We start from the raw sequence: 21,259 nt of genomic DNA on the forward strand, positions 1-21,259 counted from the left end.
AACATTAAAAAAAAAAAAAATTAAATCTTTGAAAGACATCCTTCTTCTTCTAGAAGCTCTCTAAGAGCACACACAACACAGTAAACATCAAGTTATTTTGTTCCCCAAGATAGCATGTTTCAATGCAAATCCAAGTGGACTGAGTGATACGGTAACAGTGGCGTAAATATATACAGTAGAAGTCACACTGTAAACATCAAGCTGAGGCCACAAGACAAAATGAATGTCCTTACTTACCTGAGCAGCGATGTTTAGTAGAATAAGGAAAATGATGATGAACCAGTGAGCACCGGCTGTGAGGTAACTCTTGTAGGCCTTAAGACCAACTTTTCCTTCTGAACGCCTCTCCTCTGACACTGTAACCTGTAGATTCTCAGTCTGGCAAGGGGAAAAAAGCAGCAAGAGACGAACCTTTACACCATACTCCCAAAACTTTGAAAGGTCAATGGTGTGCTCCGCTGGCAAAGCCATGAGAAAACAGACACATCTTACACGCCGAGAGTGCAAAATAATACAAGTCCTGCAGAGAAGGGTATAGAAGTATCTAGATGAACCACATATGCGTTCACCCTTGGGCCCAGCCATCCCACTTCTAGGAATCTATCAGCAAAAAGGAAATACTGTTTGTACGAGGTTACTCACTACTGCGTGATTTTGTTTGAAGCAGAACATAACCATTTCCAGCACGTGTACAACATACCCAATTCAAGTATAAATGCAGAAGCTTATTCCACGGTAATATACAAAATGATATGGGTATCTCTGTAGATTATTTGTGCCACTAAATGATGGGAACATAAAACATAGTAGGAGCTCAAAATATTATCCAAATACAGTAAACGGAGTTCAAACAACACGAGGGAGAGTTTGGACAGCAATGGATAACACATGGTCTGAATTTTTTTGGTTCCTGAATTTCAAAGAGTTATTCTTCAGTCTGGAATGTGAGGGACTAATCCAAACCCTTACCAGAATCATCCAGGCCCCTAGATTTGGACTGTGAGAGTTTGGACATTGAGGACTACCTGTGCATATTTTTAAGGGAGATCTAGTATATTTCTGCACTTCTATCCGGAGAACTGAGAATGCATTGTAGATTCACATAAGCCAAAGATGTCCTTGGCTGCAAATGTCCATCGATGGATGAATGGATAAAGAAGATGTGGTATACATATACAATGGAATATTACTCAGCAATCAAAAAGAATGAAATCTTGCCACTTGCAACTACGTGGATCAAACTAGAGGATGTTATACTAAGTGAAATTAGTGGGTCAGGGAAAGACAAAAATCATGATTTTACTCATATGACGATGTTAAGAGACAAAACAGATGAACATAAGGGAAGGGAAACAAAACTAATACAAAAACAGGGAGGGGGACAAAACAGAAGAGATTCATAAATATGGAGAACAAACTGAGGGTTACTGGAGGGGTTGTGGGAGGGGGGATGGGCTAAATGGGTCAGGGGCACTAAAGAATCTACTCCTGAAATCATTGTTGCACTATATGCTAAGTTGGATGTAAAGTTAAAAAAATAAATAAAATTAAAAATTAAAATAAATAAAATGTAAAAAAAAAAAAAAAAAAAAAGATGTCCTTGGCTGTATGCTGGCCTCTATGGTTTCAAAGATGGATAAGATGTGGTTCTTGAACTTGTGTAAGAAAGGAAGATGGGAGCTAACTCTAAAGTGTCTGCTATGTGCCAGACCCTTCACACATGCTACTTCTGGCCTCTCACCAACCATCGGACAATGGGGCAAAATAATACCAAAGGTCACATGCAGCAGCAGAACATTCCACCACATAGGAAAAGTAGCTGACTTAACATGGACCACAGCAGGACTCAGTTGGAGGAGACTTCAAATTAAATGTCTGGATGCAAAAGGGTAGCCTGGGGCCTCCAGAGCAAGGAAGATTTACCTATGGTAAATTCAAGAGCCCTACCAGCAGCATGAGCCACCGACCCCCAGGAATTTATAGCAGTCCACCCACTACTGAGCCCCGCAAGCTCCTCCTCCGTCCAACACCCAAAGGAGAACCCTAATCAGGCTTGCTCCCTTCATTCTACATTAATTCTACCCATTACATGCAACAAGGCCTTGGAACCTCAGAATCTACTCTGGGACAAATGAAGGTGTCAGGGACGGAGCGGACTCAAGATGCATGAGGACACAAGAGCAGACACAACCAGGCCGTGCTGCAAGAGGAAAACTCACATTCTGGCCCTCTGGACGGCCATCTTTCAGTGAGGGCCTGGAAGACTGCTGAGACCAAAGAGAAGACTCCGAGAAGCTCCGATTCTTCAGAGCGGGAGATCCTGGAGCTGGACTCTGGTCAGCCTCCTCATTTTCCTTCTTTAAAAGAGAACCGAAATCCACCCCAGATTTCAGAAACTCAGTGTAAGTCCCCTTCTGCACCATTTTGCCCTAAAATAAAAACAAAAGAATTTGATGGTTCATTTACATTTGATAACATTAAACTAATGCTAATCAAAAATACTTAACTGGTCTCACATTACAATTTTTGTAAGAAAATTATCTTTAGGTGAATTCTGGTTGACACATCTCATTCAATTCAACTGGACACAGAATGGAGCATTCCGTTCTCAGTCTAATCCTATGGTAGGTGCTGGGGGTCATATAAGAAACGTGTAACTCGGGGTGCCTGGGTGGCTCAGTCGGTTAAGCATCAGACTCTTGATTTCGGCCCAGGTCATGATCTCACAGTCTGTGCACAATCAAGCCCGCATCTGGCTCCACTCTATGAGCACAGAGCCTGCTTGGGATTCTCTCTCTCCTTCTCTCTCTGCCACTCCCCCACTCACACACACACTCACACACACACACACACACACACACACACACACACACACAGTCTCTGTCTCTCTCTCCCTCTCAAAATTAAGTAAATAAACTTTAACAACAACAGGAAAAAAAAGTGTAACTACCACAGGCATTTAAAGCAGCAAAAAGATCAAAATAATACCAGCATTCTTCACAGAGCTATAACAAACAATCCTAAAATTTATATAGGACAGCGGTGCCTAGGTGGCTCAGTTGGTTAAGCATCCGACTTTGGCTCAGGTCACGATCTCACAGTTCACAGGTTCAAGCTCCACATCAGGCTCTGTGCTGACAGCTGGGAACCTGGAGCTTACTTCGGATTCTGTGTCTCCCTCTCTCTGCCCCTCCACCACTCACGCTCTGTCTCTCAAAAATAAACAACTCAGGGGCGCCTGGGTGGCTCAGTCAGTTAAGCGTCCGACTTCAGCTCAGGTCACGATCTCACTGTGAGTTCGAGCCCGAGTCGGGCTCTGTGCTGACTGCTCAGAGCCTGGAGCCTGTTTCGGATTCTGTGTCTCCCTCTCTCTCTGACCCTCCCCTGTTCATGCTCTCTGTCTCAAAAATAAATAAACGGTAAAAAAAAAAAAATTTTTTTTTTAAATAAATAAATAAAAATAAACAACTCACCCAGCGGAGCTCACTGGTGGACAAACGGTTTGCTCTGACAGTAGTAAAGTTGGGAGTAATGTCCTCAGAAAAAAACAGTAAGGGGACCCCGAAACATCCAGACTCTGGCTAAATAGGCTGTTGGTTCTATATTCATAACCCCGCCAACGCTGGGGGTTTACCTGACTCCATCATCCCCTCTGCACATGAAACTAAATTTTTTCCAGTTCGGGAAATCGGAGCGTCCTATTCCCAGAGGACTGCAGGAGTCGACACAGGTACCTGCTCCCAAGAGGCAGACACTCTGCACTCTCGTCATCTTTCTTAGGGCAGAATTTCATCTGATGTCGTGAGGATCTGAGCGAGGGCCAGCTGGAGCAGACCAGGGTTCATGACCGAGGTGCTGAGGCTCAGAGGTAAACAAGCCAAGGAGTGAAACATCAAACAACTACTAAGCCTGGAAAATTCTCAGTAACCCCCACCCTGGGACCCATGCTAGCTCTTGGGGGTTGAATGATGGCTCCACCAGAAAGACACATTCAAGGCCCAAACACGATACCTACGAATGTGACCTAATTTTGAATAGGATCTTTGTAGATGTGATCAAGCTGAAGTCATGCCGGAGTAGGATGGACCCCAAATCCAGTATGACCGACGTCCTTCTAAGAGGAAAGACTCAGACGCGGTGAACACCATGTGACAAGAGAGGCAGAGACCACGGTGTTGCAGTGGCAAGCCGAGAACACCAAGGACAGCTGGCTAACACCAGTGGCTGGAAGAGGTGATGAAGGATTCCCCACAAGAGCCTTCACAAGAGCGTGGCCCTGCCAGCACCTTGATTTTGGACTGGTAGGCTCCAGAAGGGTGATGATGATAGACTTCCGTTACTTAATCCATGCAGTGTGTGGTAATTTGTTATGGCAGCTCCAGAAACTGATACACTAATCTGAGCCCATGATTCCGTCTTCTGAACTTTACTGAGACTTCTAATTGCTTCTGCTGTTGCCCCTCCAGCAAACATCGAGAGGTCTTTTAAAAATTATTTTAACCTTTATTCATTTTTGAGAGACAGAGAGAAAGAGTGCAAGCAGGTGTGGGGCAGAGAGAGAGGGAGACACAGAATCCGAAGCAGGCTCCAGGCTCTGAGCAGTCAGCACAGAACCTGATGCAAAGCTTCAACTCACGAACTGTGAGATCATGACCCGAGCCGAAGTCACTTAGCCAAATGAGCCACCCAGGTGCCCCAAGAGGGATCTTTTAAAACCATGCATCAAACCACATCACCCCTCTGCTCTGATCTATCCAATGGCTTCCAACCCACTTCCGGGCCAGCCGCCCACTGCTCTGAGCCCACCTCCCTCACACTCTCTCGCCCACAGTGCCTCAGACACACGGGTCTTCCAGACATTCTTACAACATGCCAGGTCAGTTCCTTCCTTAGGACCCCACCGCTGGACCCCCTGCCTCAACCCCCCTCCCCCAGGTGACTGCACGGCCAGCACCTTCATGTCACTTAGGTCCCCTGAGGCACCAGCTCCCTGGGGAGGCAGTCATAGTATGCTCCGCCCCCTGCCCCACACATTACCCCTGTCCCCACAAGAATGGAAGCCCCACGATGGCAGGGACTTTTACTTATCGCCGCCCCGGCTCTCACACATATGGGGCACACATAGGACCCTATGCCAGGAGACTAGCAACTGGCTACACGCAGGACTGCATGTCTCGACCAGGGGCACTCAGCTTTCCAACCACGCTTCTGTCACTAATGGAAGACGCTCTTTGGCTAAACTGCAGAAGACAAATAGAAATGAGTATGTCTCAGTCTCCCTAATTTTCAAATAATACACTTTGATTTACGTGGAAGAAGAGGAAAACAAAAGTTCTAAATAAAACAGCATCACTTTCCCAAGCAATTTTACTAGAACAGTTATAATTTAGAACTCTGAGGCACCAATTTTATATATTTAGGGTAATATGGCCTAGAGCGGAACAGTTCCATTTCTACATGTCTGGATTCATGCCTAAAAGCAGGAATACCAGCTCTGGGCAGGACAGGGTACAAAACGAAGGAAGGAGAGGGAGTTTGGCACAAACCTGAGAAGAGACCTGCTGGGAGGTCTCACCTTCAACACACCTGAGTGCTAGCAAGTCCCACAGATGTCTAGAAATTACTTACATCTTTCAATATCAGAATCTGACTTGCAGCTTTTAGGTACTGCAACTGATGAGTCACTAAGACTGTGATCTTCTCGTGCAAGGTTTGACAAATACACCTATAAATATAAAAGGTACAGTAAGCAAAAACCACGTTAATGGGGGTGCTCCAAATTGAAAAACACACATTTTCAAAACACATAGAGACAAAGACAACACACTAGTCAAAGATTTGTAGTTTAAAAACCAATATAAATACAGATACAAATCAAATACAAATGTAAATCACTGGGAACCTAATGAGGTCCTCGAATTTATCCACCAACTTGAGTCTAGTTCTGCTAAGAAATTCCAAAAAGCAGTCCAGGGGCGCCTGGGTGGCTCAGTCGGTTAAGCGCCCGACTTCAGCTCAGGTCACGATCTCGCGGTCCGCGAGTTCGAGCCCCGCGTCGGGCTCTGGGCTGATGGCTCAGAGCCTGGAGCTTGCTTCTGATTCTGTGTCTCCCTTTCTCTTTGCCCCTCCCCCGTTCATGCTGTGTCTCTCTCTGTCTCAAAAATAAATAAACGTTAAAAAAAAAAAAAAAAGCAGTCCAGTGAGGGAGACGCCAAGAGCTAACTAACATTTTTCCCCCCTAAAACTCAGCTTAACAATTATTTATATATTTCATGGTGAAAAAACAATTGAGCAATAGTGAGATTCCAAAACCGGACTGAATGAAAATACTAGTGTTTCATCCCTGTGTATGACTGGGTGAAGGAGGGATCTAAGTTATACAAAAATGTACATTTTTCTTAGTTTGCTAGGTTAGCTTTTTGCTTAGTTTGCTTTCTTAGTTTGCTAGGGATTTATGATGTAATATTAACCAAAAAAAAAAATCTTAAATTTTCAGTAACCTTCTTCCCAAAGTGCATTTTCTAGACACTTTCTAGACACACTTCCTAAATACTATTAGAAAACAAAGACTGGCATGTCCTCAATTAGTGTTTACAATATCCCCACAGTCCCATCCAGAACACTAAACCATCTTTCAGTCGGACTGAAAACCTTCTGAATATGAATACGAAAGAAGAGAATCCAAGGGGCCGAAATCATAGTGGAAACCATTCAACAGCTCAAAGGACACACCAGTCCTCTTAGCCAAGAGCCCCATCAGCACTCAAGTAGGTTTTTTACAGTAACTCCTCAAAATGCTCCTCGTTTTAAATGCATACCCCTAGGAACTGCACTCCAGCCTGCACCCCACCATGGTCCACAACCTGTCCAGGTCAGCACATAGCCTGAGACGGGGCCATCTGACCAGAGGCAGGGCCCTAGGCATATGCTCTGGGTGACAGAGCCCCTTGCACAGCAAATCGCAGGAACGTGGGCCCCAACTCAACCTGCTGATGTAGGTCAGATCAAGAGTTCTGCAGGCACCCAGACTGCAGTTCAAATCCCTCTTACTAGCCTGGTGATGTCAGATGAGCTAACGGACCTCTCTCTGAACCTCAGTTCCTTCATCTTAAAATAAGGCCGATGACAACCCATAGGTATGTTCTAAGAACACTAATCCACTCACTCAATGTTGGGTCCATTCTCCACCTTCCCTAACCCACAAGTGGCCCTTTGGTTTGGACTCAGGACAGAAAAGTCCTCAGGGGACACTTCTGAGACTGGACCTGAGATCAGAAGCAAGACCCCAGGATGTAGGTATATATACTATTATTCCATTCTTTACATCCAGGAGGATTAATGTTTCCCTTTTGAAAGGTCTTGGTGTGGCTTTTATTCCTAAGTTTCCTGAGCGAGTAAACCCCTCTTCAGGCTTAGCGTGTTTAAGGGAACTGTTACTTCTTAATTCAAAATTCCCTGCTGGCAATCCCTGAAGACAGATGTTAACCACCACATCTGATGGGTTGCTGCGTCCAAGATGGGCCAATGCAAAACTTTTAAAATGTTTTCTTCCTAACATTCCACCAAACACGAGGAAATACAAAGAGAATTACAGGGGCGCCTGGGTGGCTCAGTCGGTTAAGCGTCCGACTTCACCTCAGGTAACGATCTCGCGGTCCGTGAGTTCGAGCCCCGCGTCAGGCTCTGGGCTGATGGCTCAGAGCCTGGAGCCTGCTTCCGATTCTGTGTGTCTCCCTCTCTCTTTGCCCCTCCCCCATTCATGCTCTGTCTCTCTCTGTCCCAAAAATAAATAAACGTTAAAAAAAAAATTTTTTTTTTTAAATACAATAAAAAAAATAAAGAGAATTACAATGATGTTATCAGGTGATGGCTCTAAATTTTTCTAAATTATGTTTTTTAATCAAAATCTCTAGGAAAATACTCTACTTGCCAAATTTTTAACAGTAAAAATTTCCAAGCCATGCCATTAAAAAAAAAAAAAAAATGAAGGATCAGTAACAAGTTATTTAACCTTTATCCTGTGTAAGGGCTGTGTTAAGAGGGCACATGTACTGTGGTAGAGGGGATACAAATAAGACAGTGACTACCCTCATTCATTCAATCAACAGACCTCTGTTGAGGTACCAGGCACTCCTAAGTGCCAAGGACATCTACAGGTCAAGAAAACAGACAACACTGTGAAGAGGGAGGCACATTAAATAAATACAGAAAGTGCACTCTTGGGTCGTGATGTATGCTATGAGGAAAAAGCAAGGTGAGGGCTGCAATCTTGGATGTAGGGGACACACGGACCATGAGCATATCTGGGGGAAACATTCCTGGAAGAAGGTACAGCAGGTGCAGCGGCTCTGGGAGAGAAACCTGCTGCGCAAAGGTGCCTTCGTGCATTCACAGTGAGTCAGGGGTAGGGGGGACTCATCAGTGCTCAAGTACAGCCCACTGAGGGCTGTGGGAAGATGAAAGGGCACAGGGCACCCCCTGGAGAAACAGGAGGGAAAGGTGGCAGTGGCATCTTCTTTGTCCTGGCACACTGGCCCCCAGGCTCCCGGACAGAAGGAACAGGATCTGTACAGACAGGCAGATAGGAGGAAGGGACACAGCTCATTCAGGGCACTGCACGAGAGCCAGCGTGGCCGGAGTAGGGAGTTTGCGTGAGGAAGTGCTGGAAATGCAAATGGGTCAGACTGCAAAGAATCTTTTTCGCCACTTGAGGATGCTGAGCTGCGCCCTGAGCATGAAGGGGGTCCGTGGAGGCCTGAGGCGGCAAAGGTGAACAGAGTAGGCAGTAGTGGGGCAGATCCAGTTAGGACAGACTCGAACTGATTACGCAGAAGTGAGGGTCTAGGGATATGGGGCTCTCTAAAATAAGACAGGATCCACCGCTCCAACAGGTTACATGCGCTTCTGTTCACCCAAGGGCCTCCAACCTTCCACATGTGATAGAATCCACGTCGATGTTTACAGCATATAGTTGTAAGACTCGCAAACCTTAATAACCTTGGATATATATTCACGACCGAAGTAAACTGCTAATGGCAAGTAGAAGTGTAACTCATTCACTTTTAATACAAAACACTTCACATCTCTGAGCTTCAACACAACCGCCATCTTTCATAGTATATTGTTCAGTCCAATTTTCTAGCTCGTTGAGAACATTCTCCAGCTGCTGCTGAGTGATTTCCTAAATTGCATTCGTGCTCCCTGCCCTAAGTTTCCCCAAAGAACGTGGTTCTGATTAGCAAACAACAATTTTAACAAGCTTGCTTCTATCAAGTGTATATCCAAAGCCATTAAACCCGAAAGGTGCGAGAGGACTTTATAAATACCTCCTGGGTTCAAAGAAGAACCTGGGAGAGTTTCTGTGATAAGCACACTGATACTTGGCAATTAGAAGGTCATCTTCTCCCCTCCCAAGTGACACAAACTCAATGGCCAGCGGAAACTGTTCTTACAGCGATAGAGAGCTTGTGCGCAATATCCGCCCCCCGCCCAGGTTGGGGAGACACATTTGTGAGCCTGGGGGTGGGGGGGCACTGGGGACAGGGAGGCTGGACTACTCCTGATGCCACCAAGGGAGGGGGTTGGAATCTCTGTCACCGAACTCACTAACAAGCCACAAGGCACTTCCCTAAGGGAAAATTCATCCAGTGGCGATCAGGAAGGGATGGGCAAGGAGGTCGGATCAAAGAGCTGGAGGCCATGTCAGGTATCAGCTGCTCGGCTCTCTGCATTCTGAAAAATTCAATGCTGCCATGCTTCTTTTTTTCTTTAATTACAGTAAAATAAATTGAAGATCTACGATTTTAACCATCTTTAAGCATAGAGCTCAGCAGCATTACGGACACTCACACCATTGTGCAACCATCACCACCACCCATCTCCAGAACTTGTCATCATCCCAAAACGAAACACTTGGTACATACATGCTCTAGGGGAGAAATGACAGGAACCCACACTCAGGGGACACGGAGTCCCAGCTCCTCGTATCCAGAACCCAGAACTGCCTCACACTGCTCTCTCTGCTAGAATCTCTTTACTTTGCTACTTGGGACTTGTTGTAAATGAACTGTGTCCTCCCCAAAATTCACATGTTGATGCCTTAAGCCCCCACTACTTTAGAATTTGGTGACAGGGCCTTCAAGGGGTAATTAAGTGAAAATGAGGCCTTGATGACGGGTCCTTATCCAATCTGACTGGTGTCCTTAGAAGAGATTAGGACATAAGGAGAAAGACACCGTGGGTGCACGTGCACAGAGGAGGGGCCGTGTGAGGACACAGCAAGGGGGCGGCCATCAGCCAGCCATGGAGAGAGGTCTCAGGAGAAACGAAGGGGCCGACACCCTGGTCTGGACTTTCAACATCATTTGCAAGAACCTCTACCTCCGTGCACACATTAGGGCTTCAGGAAATGCACTTCAAAGTGCTCACCGGCTTTAATAACAGTAAGCTAACTGTGGGGTAGATCTGGATGCCGTTTTAGCAAGAGTGAGCTCACGATGCTTCTGCATACGCCAGTCTACACTCAGTCCACAGGAAGCATCAGTCACGTATGTTAGCTTCCAGTACTTACATCAGTGGTTTCACGACTGAGCAAGAGCCGATGAAAACCAATTCCCGAAACACAAAGTGAGAGCCAGGAGATAAGCTAGATTCTGGGTATCTAGTTTCAAATTCAAGTTACCCCTACATGCGGGGGCCCTTACCTATTAATTTTAAGAACCCATGAAGCAACACTCAATTATTGAAACCATCCTGTGATACGGGATAAGTCATTCTTAAGCTATTCTAGACTTTACCAAGCACTTCCTAACCTACGGGATAATTAGCACAAACCAGCAAACTGCACTTCTAAATGTGCCATCAACAAAAATGATGAAGGAAAAGAACCTGGCAGCCAAGCACCACGTTACCGAGTCCCATTCTTCAATTCAGAAAACTGTCCAGCATCCTCCTTATTCCACCAACAACGTCTTGTTTATCACCTACAAGTAGCAAGGGGAAATCTGCCATCTATTTCTTAACCCCCAAAGCCTGTTCTCCACTCACTGCCCCGCCCCCGACGCAGTAAGCACCGTCTGCATCTTCCCCCTTGTTCCCCGAAAATGTCTCTAAAACGGATCGTCGGTGGAGGGAAGGGAGGAGAAAGACGGCCGCCAGAGCAGAAGCAGCAGTCTACCGAGGCGTCCAGGCTTTCCCGAGCCCTCTTCCCCAAACCCCACGCGGTTCTTAGCAGAAGTGACCGGAGCAGGCAAACTCACAGTTCAAACAAGTGCCTGCCCACTTCTGCATCCACGGCGCTGAGAGGATCGTCCAGGAGGTAGACGTCTGCGTCCTGGTACACTGCTCTAGAAACATAAAGTGCCGTCAGCCGGGAGAACGTCCCACACCCCTAACCCCACCCCCTCCTCTCCAAGGCCCGACGGCGTTCAGCAACAACTCGGGTCGCGTTCACGCGGAGAGCCGCCGTAATAACGCAAGACTCGTGCTTCCCACTGCGCCCCACCCCCACCCCGCGCAGCCGCAGGTGGTTTCGGGTGAGGCGCCCTGGGAGCCGCACACAGCGCAGGCGCGGGAGGGCAACCGAACCGCGATTACCTCGCGAGGTTGACCCGGGCCTTCTGCCCCCCGCTCAGTGTGGCTCCCCGATCGCCTATCACGGTCAGATCTCCGTCCTCCAAAAGCTGCAAATCCTGCACGGAGACACAAAGAAGAAGAAAACGATGTAAAATATATCCTCCTGTCGTCCTAGACTTTCAGCACCGGCTCTTCATACGCGTATGGGATCAACTACAATAGATGATATTTCAAAGAGACAGAATTGTAACCCTGAACCTTTCCAACAAACTCAGGGGTTTTTGTTTTCATTCGGCAGCTTTTCCCCACAGTATTTATGCATTTCACCATTTTAACAGATGTTTTATTGAACATCGACTGTATGTCTGGCATTGTTCTGGGCACAATGAATTTGGTTGTAGGAAGACAGTCCCTTGAGTTTCCGTGGAGGGAGACTGACAATATGAAAAATTAGCATGAGTGCAAGTCCTAAGAAGAAAAAGGAAGGCGGCTCAGGGGGAGAGGGGCAGGGGAAGTGCATCCTACACGGGGGTCAGGAAGGTCTCTGATCAGAGGGGCTTTCACAGATAAGTGCACCTGCAGAAACTGAAAAGCAGTCCATGTGCAGGAACAAGCAAGCGCAAAGGCCATGGGGCAGATGGGTGCCCAAGGTGTTGGAGGACTAGCAGGCAGGCCAGCAGAGCTAGACAGAGTGAGAAAAGAATGGGGAGAGCAAGGGCAGAGGTAAGGGGGCGGGGGGCATGTTTCACTCCCAGTGAAATGGGGAGGAGGACATGACCTGGCTTAGGTTTTTGAGAAATCCCTCTTGCCTCTCTGTGGAAAAGAGATGGTATGGGCATCCGGTGAAGGCAGGGCACACATCAGGAGGGTTCTGCAAGAACGTAGGTGAGAGCAGGCTGTGGCTGGAACCAGAGTGAGAACAGCAGAAATGGAGAGCAGTGGTCAGGTTCCGGGCAAATTTCAAAGGTCGAGCCTGTAACACCTGTTGATGAAGGGGTGGGGTTGTGGTGGCAGAAGAGGAGCGATGTATCGTCCTCCACGTGAGAAAGGGGAAGAACTGCCTCACCGGCTACTGAGCTGGGCAAGACAGCAGATGCAACTTGAGATCGTGGTTATGGGCAAGCCAAGATGCCTACGGAGGACATCAGGTTGCAGCTGGACGTGCAAGTCTGGAGGTCTGTGCCAAGGGCTACTTGTGCAAGCTGGTGGCACACACATGACTTGGAAAACCATGGGACTTCCTTTATCAAAGAACAAGTGTGGGGTTTTTTTTTAATTTGTTTAATGTTTACTTATTTTTGAGAGAGAGAGTATGAACAGGGGAGGGGCAGAGAAAGAGGGAGACACAGAATCTGAAGAAAGCTCCAGGCTCTGAGCTGTCAGCACAGAACCTGACACAGGGCTCAGACTCACGAACCATAAGATCATGACCTGAGCCAAAGTCGGACACTTAGTTGACTGAGCCACCCAGGCACCCCTAAAAGAACAAGTGTGTCTTAACCAGCCAGTTTGCTGATCTCGACCTCAGCCTCCCACCCTCAGAGAAGGTTAACACCTGACCCTTGTCTTCTACTTAAGCTTATTTATTGATTGATTGATTGATTTAGAGAGAGAGAGAGAGAGAGAGAGAGAGAGACACACAGACCATAAGCAGGGGAAGGACAGATATAGAAGGAGAGAGAATCCCAAGCAGGCTTCCCGCTGTCAGCACAGAGCCCAGTGCAGGGCTTGAACCCGTGAACCATGAGATCATAACCTGAGCTGAAGTTGGGACACTTAAACAACTGAACCACCCAGGCACCCCGTCACATTTTTTTTAGGTTTATTCGCTTTAAAAATGCTGACAGCACAGAGCCTGACGCGGGGCTCAGTCTCACAAACTGTGAGATCATGACCTGAGCCGAAACCAAGAGTCAGACACTTAACCGAATGAGCCACCCAGGCGGCCCCCTTGTCTTCACATTTAAGGCATGGTGATAGAGTGACTCACGAGATCTGTACAAGAAACGAGAAGAGTAGTCTGGAAAGGAAAAACAAAAGGGAAGTGTTCAAGAGACACCGAGGTGATCAGCTGAATTAAGTAGATGCTTGTTCCACACAAGCCAGGTGGAACTCAAAGCTAAGAAGAAGCTTCATGCTTTCATGTGAAGATCTGGGAATCTATCAAGTTATATATGAATATTATTTAAGAAATAAACTCAAAATGGATAAAGGACCTGAACGTGAGACAGGAAACCATCAAAACCCTAGAGGAGAAAGCAAAGGAAAACCTCTTTGACTTCAGCCGCAGCAATTTCTTACTCGACACATCTCCTAAGGCAAGGGAGTTAAAAGCAAAAATGAACTATTGGGACCTCATCAAGATAAAAAGCTTCTGCCCTGCAAAGGAAATAATTAACAAAACTAAAAGGCAGACAGAATGGGAAAAGATATTTGCAAATGACATATCGGACAAAGGGCTAGTATCCAAAATCTATAAAGAGATCACCAAACTCTACACCCAAAAAACAAATAATCCAGTGAAGAAATGGGCAGAAAACATGAATAGACGCTTCTCTAAAGAAGACATACAGATGGCCAACAGGCACATGAAAAGATGCTCAACGTCACTCCTCATCAAGGAAATACAAATCAAAACCACACTCAGATATCACCTCACACCAGTCAGAGTGGCTAAAATGAACAAATCAGGAGACTACAGATGCTGGCGAGGATGTGGAGAAAGGGGAACCCTCTCGCACTGTTGGTGGGAATGCCAACTGGTGCAGCCTCTCTGGAAAACAGTGTGGAGGTTCCTCAACAAATTAAAAATAGATCTACCCTACAACCCAGCAATAGCACCATTGGGAATTTGCCCAAGGGATACAGCAGTGCTGAAGCATAGGGGCATATGTACCCCAATGTTTATAGCAGCGCTTTCAACAATAGCCAAATTATGGAAAGAGCCTAAATGTCCATCAACTGATGAATGGATAAAGAGGTTGTGGTTTATATACACAATGGAATACTACTTGGCAATGAGAAAGAATGAAATCCGGCCATTTGCAGCAACATGGATGGAACTGGAAGGTATTATGCTAAGTGAAATAAGTCAGAGAAAGACACATGTTTTCACTCATAGGTGGATCTTGAGAAACTTAACAGAAGACCATGAGGGAGGGGAAAGGGGGAAAAAAAGTTACAAAGAGGGAGGGAGGCAAACCATAAGAGACTCTTGGATACTGAGAACAAACTGAGGGTTGATGGGGGTTGGGAAAGAGGGGAAGGTGGGTGATGGGCACTGAGGAGGGCACTGTTGGGAATGAGCACTGGATGTTGTATGGAAACCAATTTGTCAATAAATTATATTTAAAAAAAAAAAAAAGAAAGAAAGAAATGAACCAATCATAGTACCTGGAGAAAAAAAAGGGAGTAATAAGAACATCCCCTAAAGGACAGGGTAACAGGTTTAACTACCTTGTATTAGAAACCTTTATTTAGATGGCTTGTAATTGTCACTAAACAGGTCCTAGCATCGACAAGCAGAGTGTGGGGGAGTTTGCTGGTTACCTACCACACCTCTCAAGCATAGACTTAGGATACACAGCAACACTTTCTACGGATAAACCCTCATCTCTTCGTCTCTAACTTTGGCAAATCTGGGAGAAAGCAAGTGGCATGCTGGAATGTCCATGACAAGCATGTCCACTGATCTCCCTAAGCCTCTTTTTCCTCTTCTACAAGATGTGCTGGAGAGACAAGAATGGCTAAGCTCAAGGATGCCATGACAATCAAAACCGTGGACAAACACCTTCTATACGTAGGAAAAGGACACAAATCATCATGACCTGCTATTCGTGGCTGATACAGATTTTCTGATCAAACCAACAGTGGGACCCCTCAGGGTGAATCACAACATGCCAAGCACACCACCAAAAGGAGAAGGGAGAGAGAGCACCCCATCCTAACCCGTTCCCTGACAGCATACAAAGACTCCCAGAATTCCCTGCATGCTCAGAGCCTAAGTGGATTACAGTAAATGAAAGGCAGCAACTGGTCAATCATGAAAATCCACTATTTCACATGGAGTTTTTTTTGCTGAGCTCAGAAGTCAACACCATCGCTTGCTTTTGGCTTTCCATTAAAAACAATGGGCCATTTTGAGATAGGCTCCCAGCCTCCACCCACCCACACGGTTTACTTGGCCTCCAAGTCACTGTTGACAGTCCTTGCAAAGTGTTCTTAGGTTTTTATGCCTTGATTTTATATTGCTTTGTTTTCCTTCTAAAATAGCACCATACTGTGGCAGAGCAATCTTAGCCATTTTCTAGAGAAGGCACTTAAAATCCACCCTTTCATTTAGCACAGTTAGGGAATACGGAACAGACGCTCTCTGAGCCCGGTAGTAAGATTTTTGAGTGTGTTGTTGACTCTGCAAACTATGGACAAGCATCAGATGGGGGGGATGGGGGAGGGGAGTGGGGACAACATTTCAAAGAATATGAAGTGAAATCTGAGTCAGGCTAATTTTCGAACCATAATTTTTCTGTTTCAGTTAAAGGAGAAAAGCCTGAGTTGAGCATAATATTTCAAATTCTCCCAATCTCCCAGTGAGAAGAAGATATTCTTTTTTTTTTTTTTTAATTTTTTTTTCAACGTTTATTTATTTTTGGGACAGAGAGAGACAGAGCATGAACGGGGGAGGGGCAGAGAGAGAGGGAGACACAGAATCAGAAACAGGCTCCAGGCTCTGAGCCATCAGCCCAGAGCCAGATGTGGGGCTCGAACTCACGGACCGCGAGATCGTGACCTGGCTGAAGTCGGACGCTTAACCAACTGCGCCACCCAGGCACCCCGAGAAGAAGATATTCTAATGTTAGTTACATCACAGTGACATTTAACCAACTCTTTCCTCTGTAATGGTTTTCACTAAAAAGCACACATACAAGACCAGAGGAAAGCCAAGAAACAGCGATGCTGGGTTGATGCCACCAGGCCTAAAACCTGTGTCGAGTGCCCTCTGGCAATGGTGGAGACTTCAGTAGAAATACCACTGAGCAGACTGTTGACAGTCTAGGAGAGCCAGACTCGAGGCCTGGGGGGCAAAGGAGGGCTGGATCCCGAGTCAAACAGCCTGAGTTCCGAGGCTTTGTTCCTAACATTTCTCCCATGATTGGCCCTCCTATCATGGCCTGTCGGCTCCCCAACCATCCTCGAGCTTCCTGAATTAGAACTCACCCTTTTTCTACTACACTCCCAAGACCTTGATTTCTCAGGAAGGGCCCACCATATTCTGCTTCATAATTTGTACACGCATGCACGGTTTATCTCCCCAGCTCCTAGAGGGTAAGATTTATGCACCAAGCCTGGTGCCCAGTTGTCTGACAGTGATTATCTCTAATCCTCACAAGCTGCAAAGAATTAGCCCCACTTCACAGATGGGGAAACTGAGATGAGGTTACATAACAGTCTGAGGACTGCCAGCTGTTAAATGGAATGGATGGAATCTGAATGAAGTTTGTCTCTACTCATAGCCTTTTACTCTTCCTTCCTCATCAAGCTGCCCCAAGTGGTTACTGAAAAATATATTTAAAAGTATATTTAAGGGCACCTGGGTGGCTCAGTTGGTTAAGCGTCTGACTTCGGTTCAGGTCATGATCTCACAGTTCATGAGTTCGAGCCCCTCGTCGGGCTCTGTGCTGACAGCTCCAAGCCTCCTTTGAACTCTGTCTCTCTCTCTCTCTCTCTCTGCCTCTTCCCTCCTTGTGCTCTTTATCTCTCAAAAATAAACAGACATTTTTTAAAGTATATTTAAAATAAAAAGTATACTTATAATATCAAAATTAAGACTTGAAGACTTCTCTATACACACACGATTATCGATAAACTTAGTCTCCGTATTTTGATTAGCCTTATAGATCCCTTTTGTACTTATTTATTTCCTATGTCATAGGTAAAAGCTATCTCAAGTGAGAGATGAAAAACTAAAGATAAAACAATAATCATTTTACAACCGTCAATGTTATCAGAAAAGAAAATGTCCAAGCTGGCAGAAATGTAGTAAATAGAAGAAACTGTAAGCCTGTGAGCACCCCAGAGAGGCTTATAAATTCGAGTGACCTATGTGAGAAAATACTAAACTTGAATTTATCAATATTACACCTTCAAGTATGTATTACCCAAAAATGCTAAAAAGTCTTCCAACGTAAAATAGCCAGACAAATGTCATGTGATACATTGCTTATCTTCTGTTAGACACTATCTTTGTTGGTGGTTTATGTAACGTACTACGTTAGAGCACCTATAACAAATATCACCTCAAATAATGGAAGTTATATACTCAAATACCTTCTTTTCTAACATGTCACATTTCATAGAGAGGTGATTCTACACAAAACTGGCTGCTCTTTTATTAATTAAGAGGCAGCATCTCTTCAACACTATTCTAACATTTATAGAATGCTTGTTACGTCCCTAGCAATCAGGTGCTTTAAGAAAGTTATTGCATTTCGTCCTAAAAAATACCACATGAGGTTGATCATCTCCATTTCATAGACGAAGAAACTCAAGCTTTGTAACCCGAATCACAGAGCTGGTAAATAGACTGAGACTCAATCCACAACTGTCTGCCTCCAGGGCCTTGGACTTAACCAGCTGTTCCCTAAACTATACTCTGTAACTTGCTACAGTGTCGTTCTGAGTATGTCATCAGTCTAAATGGATGTTGCTAAATGTGATTACTTCATATCCTCCTATTTTATTTCAGAAATATTATCTGCTCAACGACTTAAGTAAACTTCAATTAGATCTAGTGTAACACATCTAGTTGTTAGTAATATACACATAACATAAATGTTGCCCTTTTTTGTTTTGTTTTCCCTCCAGATTTAGGGAAGGCTGTAAGGAGAAATCTCTATTATATTTATATGTATATACGAATTTAGAGAAAAGGACTATAATTGTAACAATAGCTACCATTTTTCAAAAACCCGGCATGTCTGCTTAGTCTCGACAGAAGTCCCATATGCCCACCATTTAATAAGGAAATGGACTAACATCCCAAGTTAATTCTCGAGACTGTCTCTCTCCAAAGGCCAAGGCCTTTCTACTACACATGCAGTCTTTGTATCTACGGGCAACATAATTCCAGGACGCCACAACTCTCTGTAGCCATCTTATGCCCATCCGTTGACACATGGGTTCCAAGAGGAGAAAAGCAAAAGATCTCGTAACTCATCAGGTGGTTCTGTGGTTTCCTAAAGCCCTTACCAATCACTAAACAGAGTCATAGATGGCATTTCAGAACTGCAGCCAAACTTCTTAGAAATCTTCAGACCCACTGTCGTCACTTGGAGCAGACAGGAGACGCCCAGACAGGTAACAGGATGTGTCTGAAGTGACAAGGCTGGGGCCAGGACTCCACCCTTCACTACATCTCCACGCCGGGCCTCCTTTTCTGTCCAGGAGGGAAGGAGCACAAGGGGCCCTGACCCCACATGCCGTGTCACTCAGAATAGGTAACCATCCGTGTTTATCAACATGGAACCATGAATACAAGAATCGCAGCACAGCCCGCCTTGCAGGGGCCCTTCCCGCCAGAGTCCACGTGCCCCAGAGGTGGCCCACACACTGGTCCAGTCGTCCCATGTGGCGGTGGCAAAGGCATCAGTCCCTGGGGAAAACGCTGAATGGCAGCCACTGTCCCAACACGTGCTTTTCTCCAGGGATGGTCAAATGTGGGGAGTAGAAAGGCAGGGCTGAGCTATCACCAGAAAAGCAAGGCCGTGCAAAGAAACAGGCAAACACTGGCCTGGCTCTTCGGAATCTGCTCTGGGCATCAGGAGTTAGGCTTGAGGAAGGTGAAAAGAAAATGCCTGTGTTCTGTTCATTGCATACTCCACACCCCACCTTCTTCAATTGTCCCATTTAAAAAAATATATCACATAATTTACTCATTATTATAATAAGTGACATCTATTTGGGCTAAAAATAAGTTTAATGCCCCTGTTTTCAGGAATGCTCTCCCAGCCTCTGTGGCAACGGAATATAATTTCTCGTGTTAGGGGCCAAGAGTTAAACATAGCATTTACAACTGGCTCAGTGTTGAAGGAGGCAAGTTAAGGCAAAAACTTTTCCTTTTCTATCTTATGTGAAAACGCTGTTCCTGATTGGAGCACATACGTATCTGTCTGAATCTTCTTGGCCACACAGAATTTCAGTACTTTTCTATTACTCTTAAAAATTCTTCTTCCTGGACACTCATAGCACCTCTATTTAAATCATTTAAAGGGTAGTTACATTGGGCACCTAGGTGGCTCAATCGGTTAAATATCTAACTTCATTCAGCTCAGGTCATGATCTCATGGTTCCTGAGTTAGAGACCCACACTGGGTGAGCATGAACTCTGCTTTGGGTGAGCCAGAGCCCAGGTGAGCCCCGCTCCTCTTTCCCTCTCCCTCTCTCTGCCCTTTGATAACTTGCACGTGCATTCTCTCTCTCTCTCTCTCTTTCTGTCTCTCTCTCTCAAAATAAATAAATAAATAAATAAATAAATAAATAAATAAATAAATAAATAAAATATATAAAATATAAATTAAATTAAATAGTAGTTATGTCGAACAAGGTTACCTAGTAGTTTATGAGCTGAAAAGGCAGTGGTGTAAATATGAGAAGGAAAACTTCAGCTCCTGGTACCCAGTTAGGGTTGTAATCTTCACACGTGCACAACGTCAAGGTACGTGGACCACACGGTGGCCTCTTCGGCCCCTCGCTCCCGGCAGTCATCGCGTTGAGGAGACTCACCCTCGTGGTATCACATGCCACGTCCACAAGTACTTGATGACCGTCTGCCTAAGGAACTTCTCCAGTTATATCTGAATTAACTGTTGCTACTCTGTGTACATGCCTGTTGTATGCTCAAAGTTGACGTCCTGTTAACTGCTGCATCATCCCCATTTTTCTAAATGCTCCACAACACCGTTCCTGGAGCGGAGCTGATGTCCTACCCTCGCCCACCAGGCTTGCAGGTGGGCTACTGGGGCCACTGCCTCTCGGCGTCTGGCTTCTCACCGGTGTCAGTACTGGCCTCCGCCTCAATTACCCAACTTTAAAAATCGCTCTTCCTTATAAACTCCCTCTGCTGGGAGGCGTCATGGCCCCGTGAAGCATGGAATCTGGGGTCATGAAAAATCTGAACTTGAAGCATGGAATCTGGGGTCATGAAAAATCTGAACTTGAAGCATGGAATCTGGGGTCATGAAAAATCTGAACTTGAGCTGCAGATGTTTACGTGAATTGTTTCATCTCTATAAGCCTCAGTTCTAGCAACTATAAAATGAGGGTGGTGCATGCCATCAAAAGCACTGGTAAAAGATTAAAAACTGGTACGTGTGTGTGCGTGGGTGGGTGGGCGGATGGGTGTGTGTGTGCGCACGCACGACAGGCAAAAAAGTGATTAGCACGTGGACTCCAAATAAATGGCAGTTACCACCACTGCTTTCTCCCTCTCCTTACACAGTATACACCATTGAACAAAAATCTCGCTCACCACTGCTAACCTGATGTCATTTCTGAAAACACATAATCTCTCATTAACAATGACCCAGGGGAAAGAAATAGAAGCCCATTAAACAAGCAATTATGTTTTGTCCACATCATAAAATGCTACTCGCCTGATAAAATCTATCATGTTCAAGCCATTGTTCAA

At 45.5% G+C, this 21,259-nt stretch overlaps 1 protein-coding gene across 3 annotated transcripts in view; it reads right to left on the reverse strand.

Moving 5' to 3' along the window:
• ABCC4 (ATP binding cassette subfamily C member 4) overlaps positions 1-21,259 on the reverse strand; it is a 264,706-nt gene that overhangs the window by 138,884 nt on the left and 104,563 nt on the right. For all 3 annotated transcript variants that reach the window (XM_047081091.1, XM_047081080.1, XM_047081094.1), the window contains 5 exons: positions 11,596-11,690; positions 11,259-11,345; positions 5,629-5,725; positions 2,220-2,429; positions 238-378 (listed from right to left, as the gene is read on the reverse strand). In XM_047081091.1, coding sequence (XP_046937047.1) covers positions 238-378; positions 2,220-2,429; positions 5,629-5,725; positions 11,259-11,345; positions 11,596-11,690 — 630 coding nt within the window. The remainder of the gene's footprint in view (positions 1-237; positions 379-2,219; positions 2,430-5,628; positions 5,726-11,258; positions 11,346-11,595; positions 11,691-21,259) is intronic.

The sequence above is a fragment of the Lynx rufus genome, unplaced genomic scaffold (genome assembly GCF_022079265.1).
Source record: "Lynx rufus isolate CCGP_SWC_20201006 ecotype Redwood Valley unplaced genomic scaffold, mLynRuf1.p SCAF_1, whole genome shotgun sequence".
Lineage (NCBI taxonomy): Eukaryota > Metazoa > Chordata > Mammalia > Carnivora > Felidae > Lynx > Lynx rufus.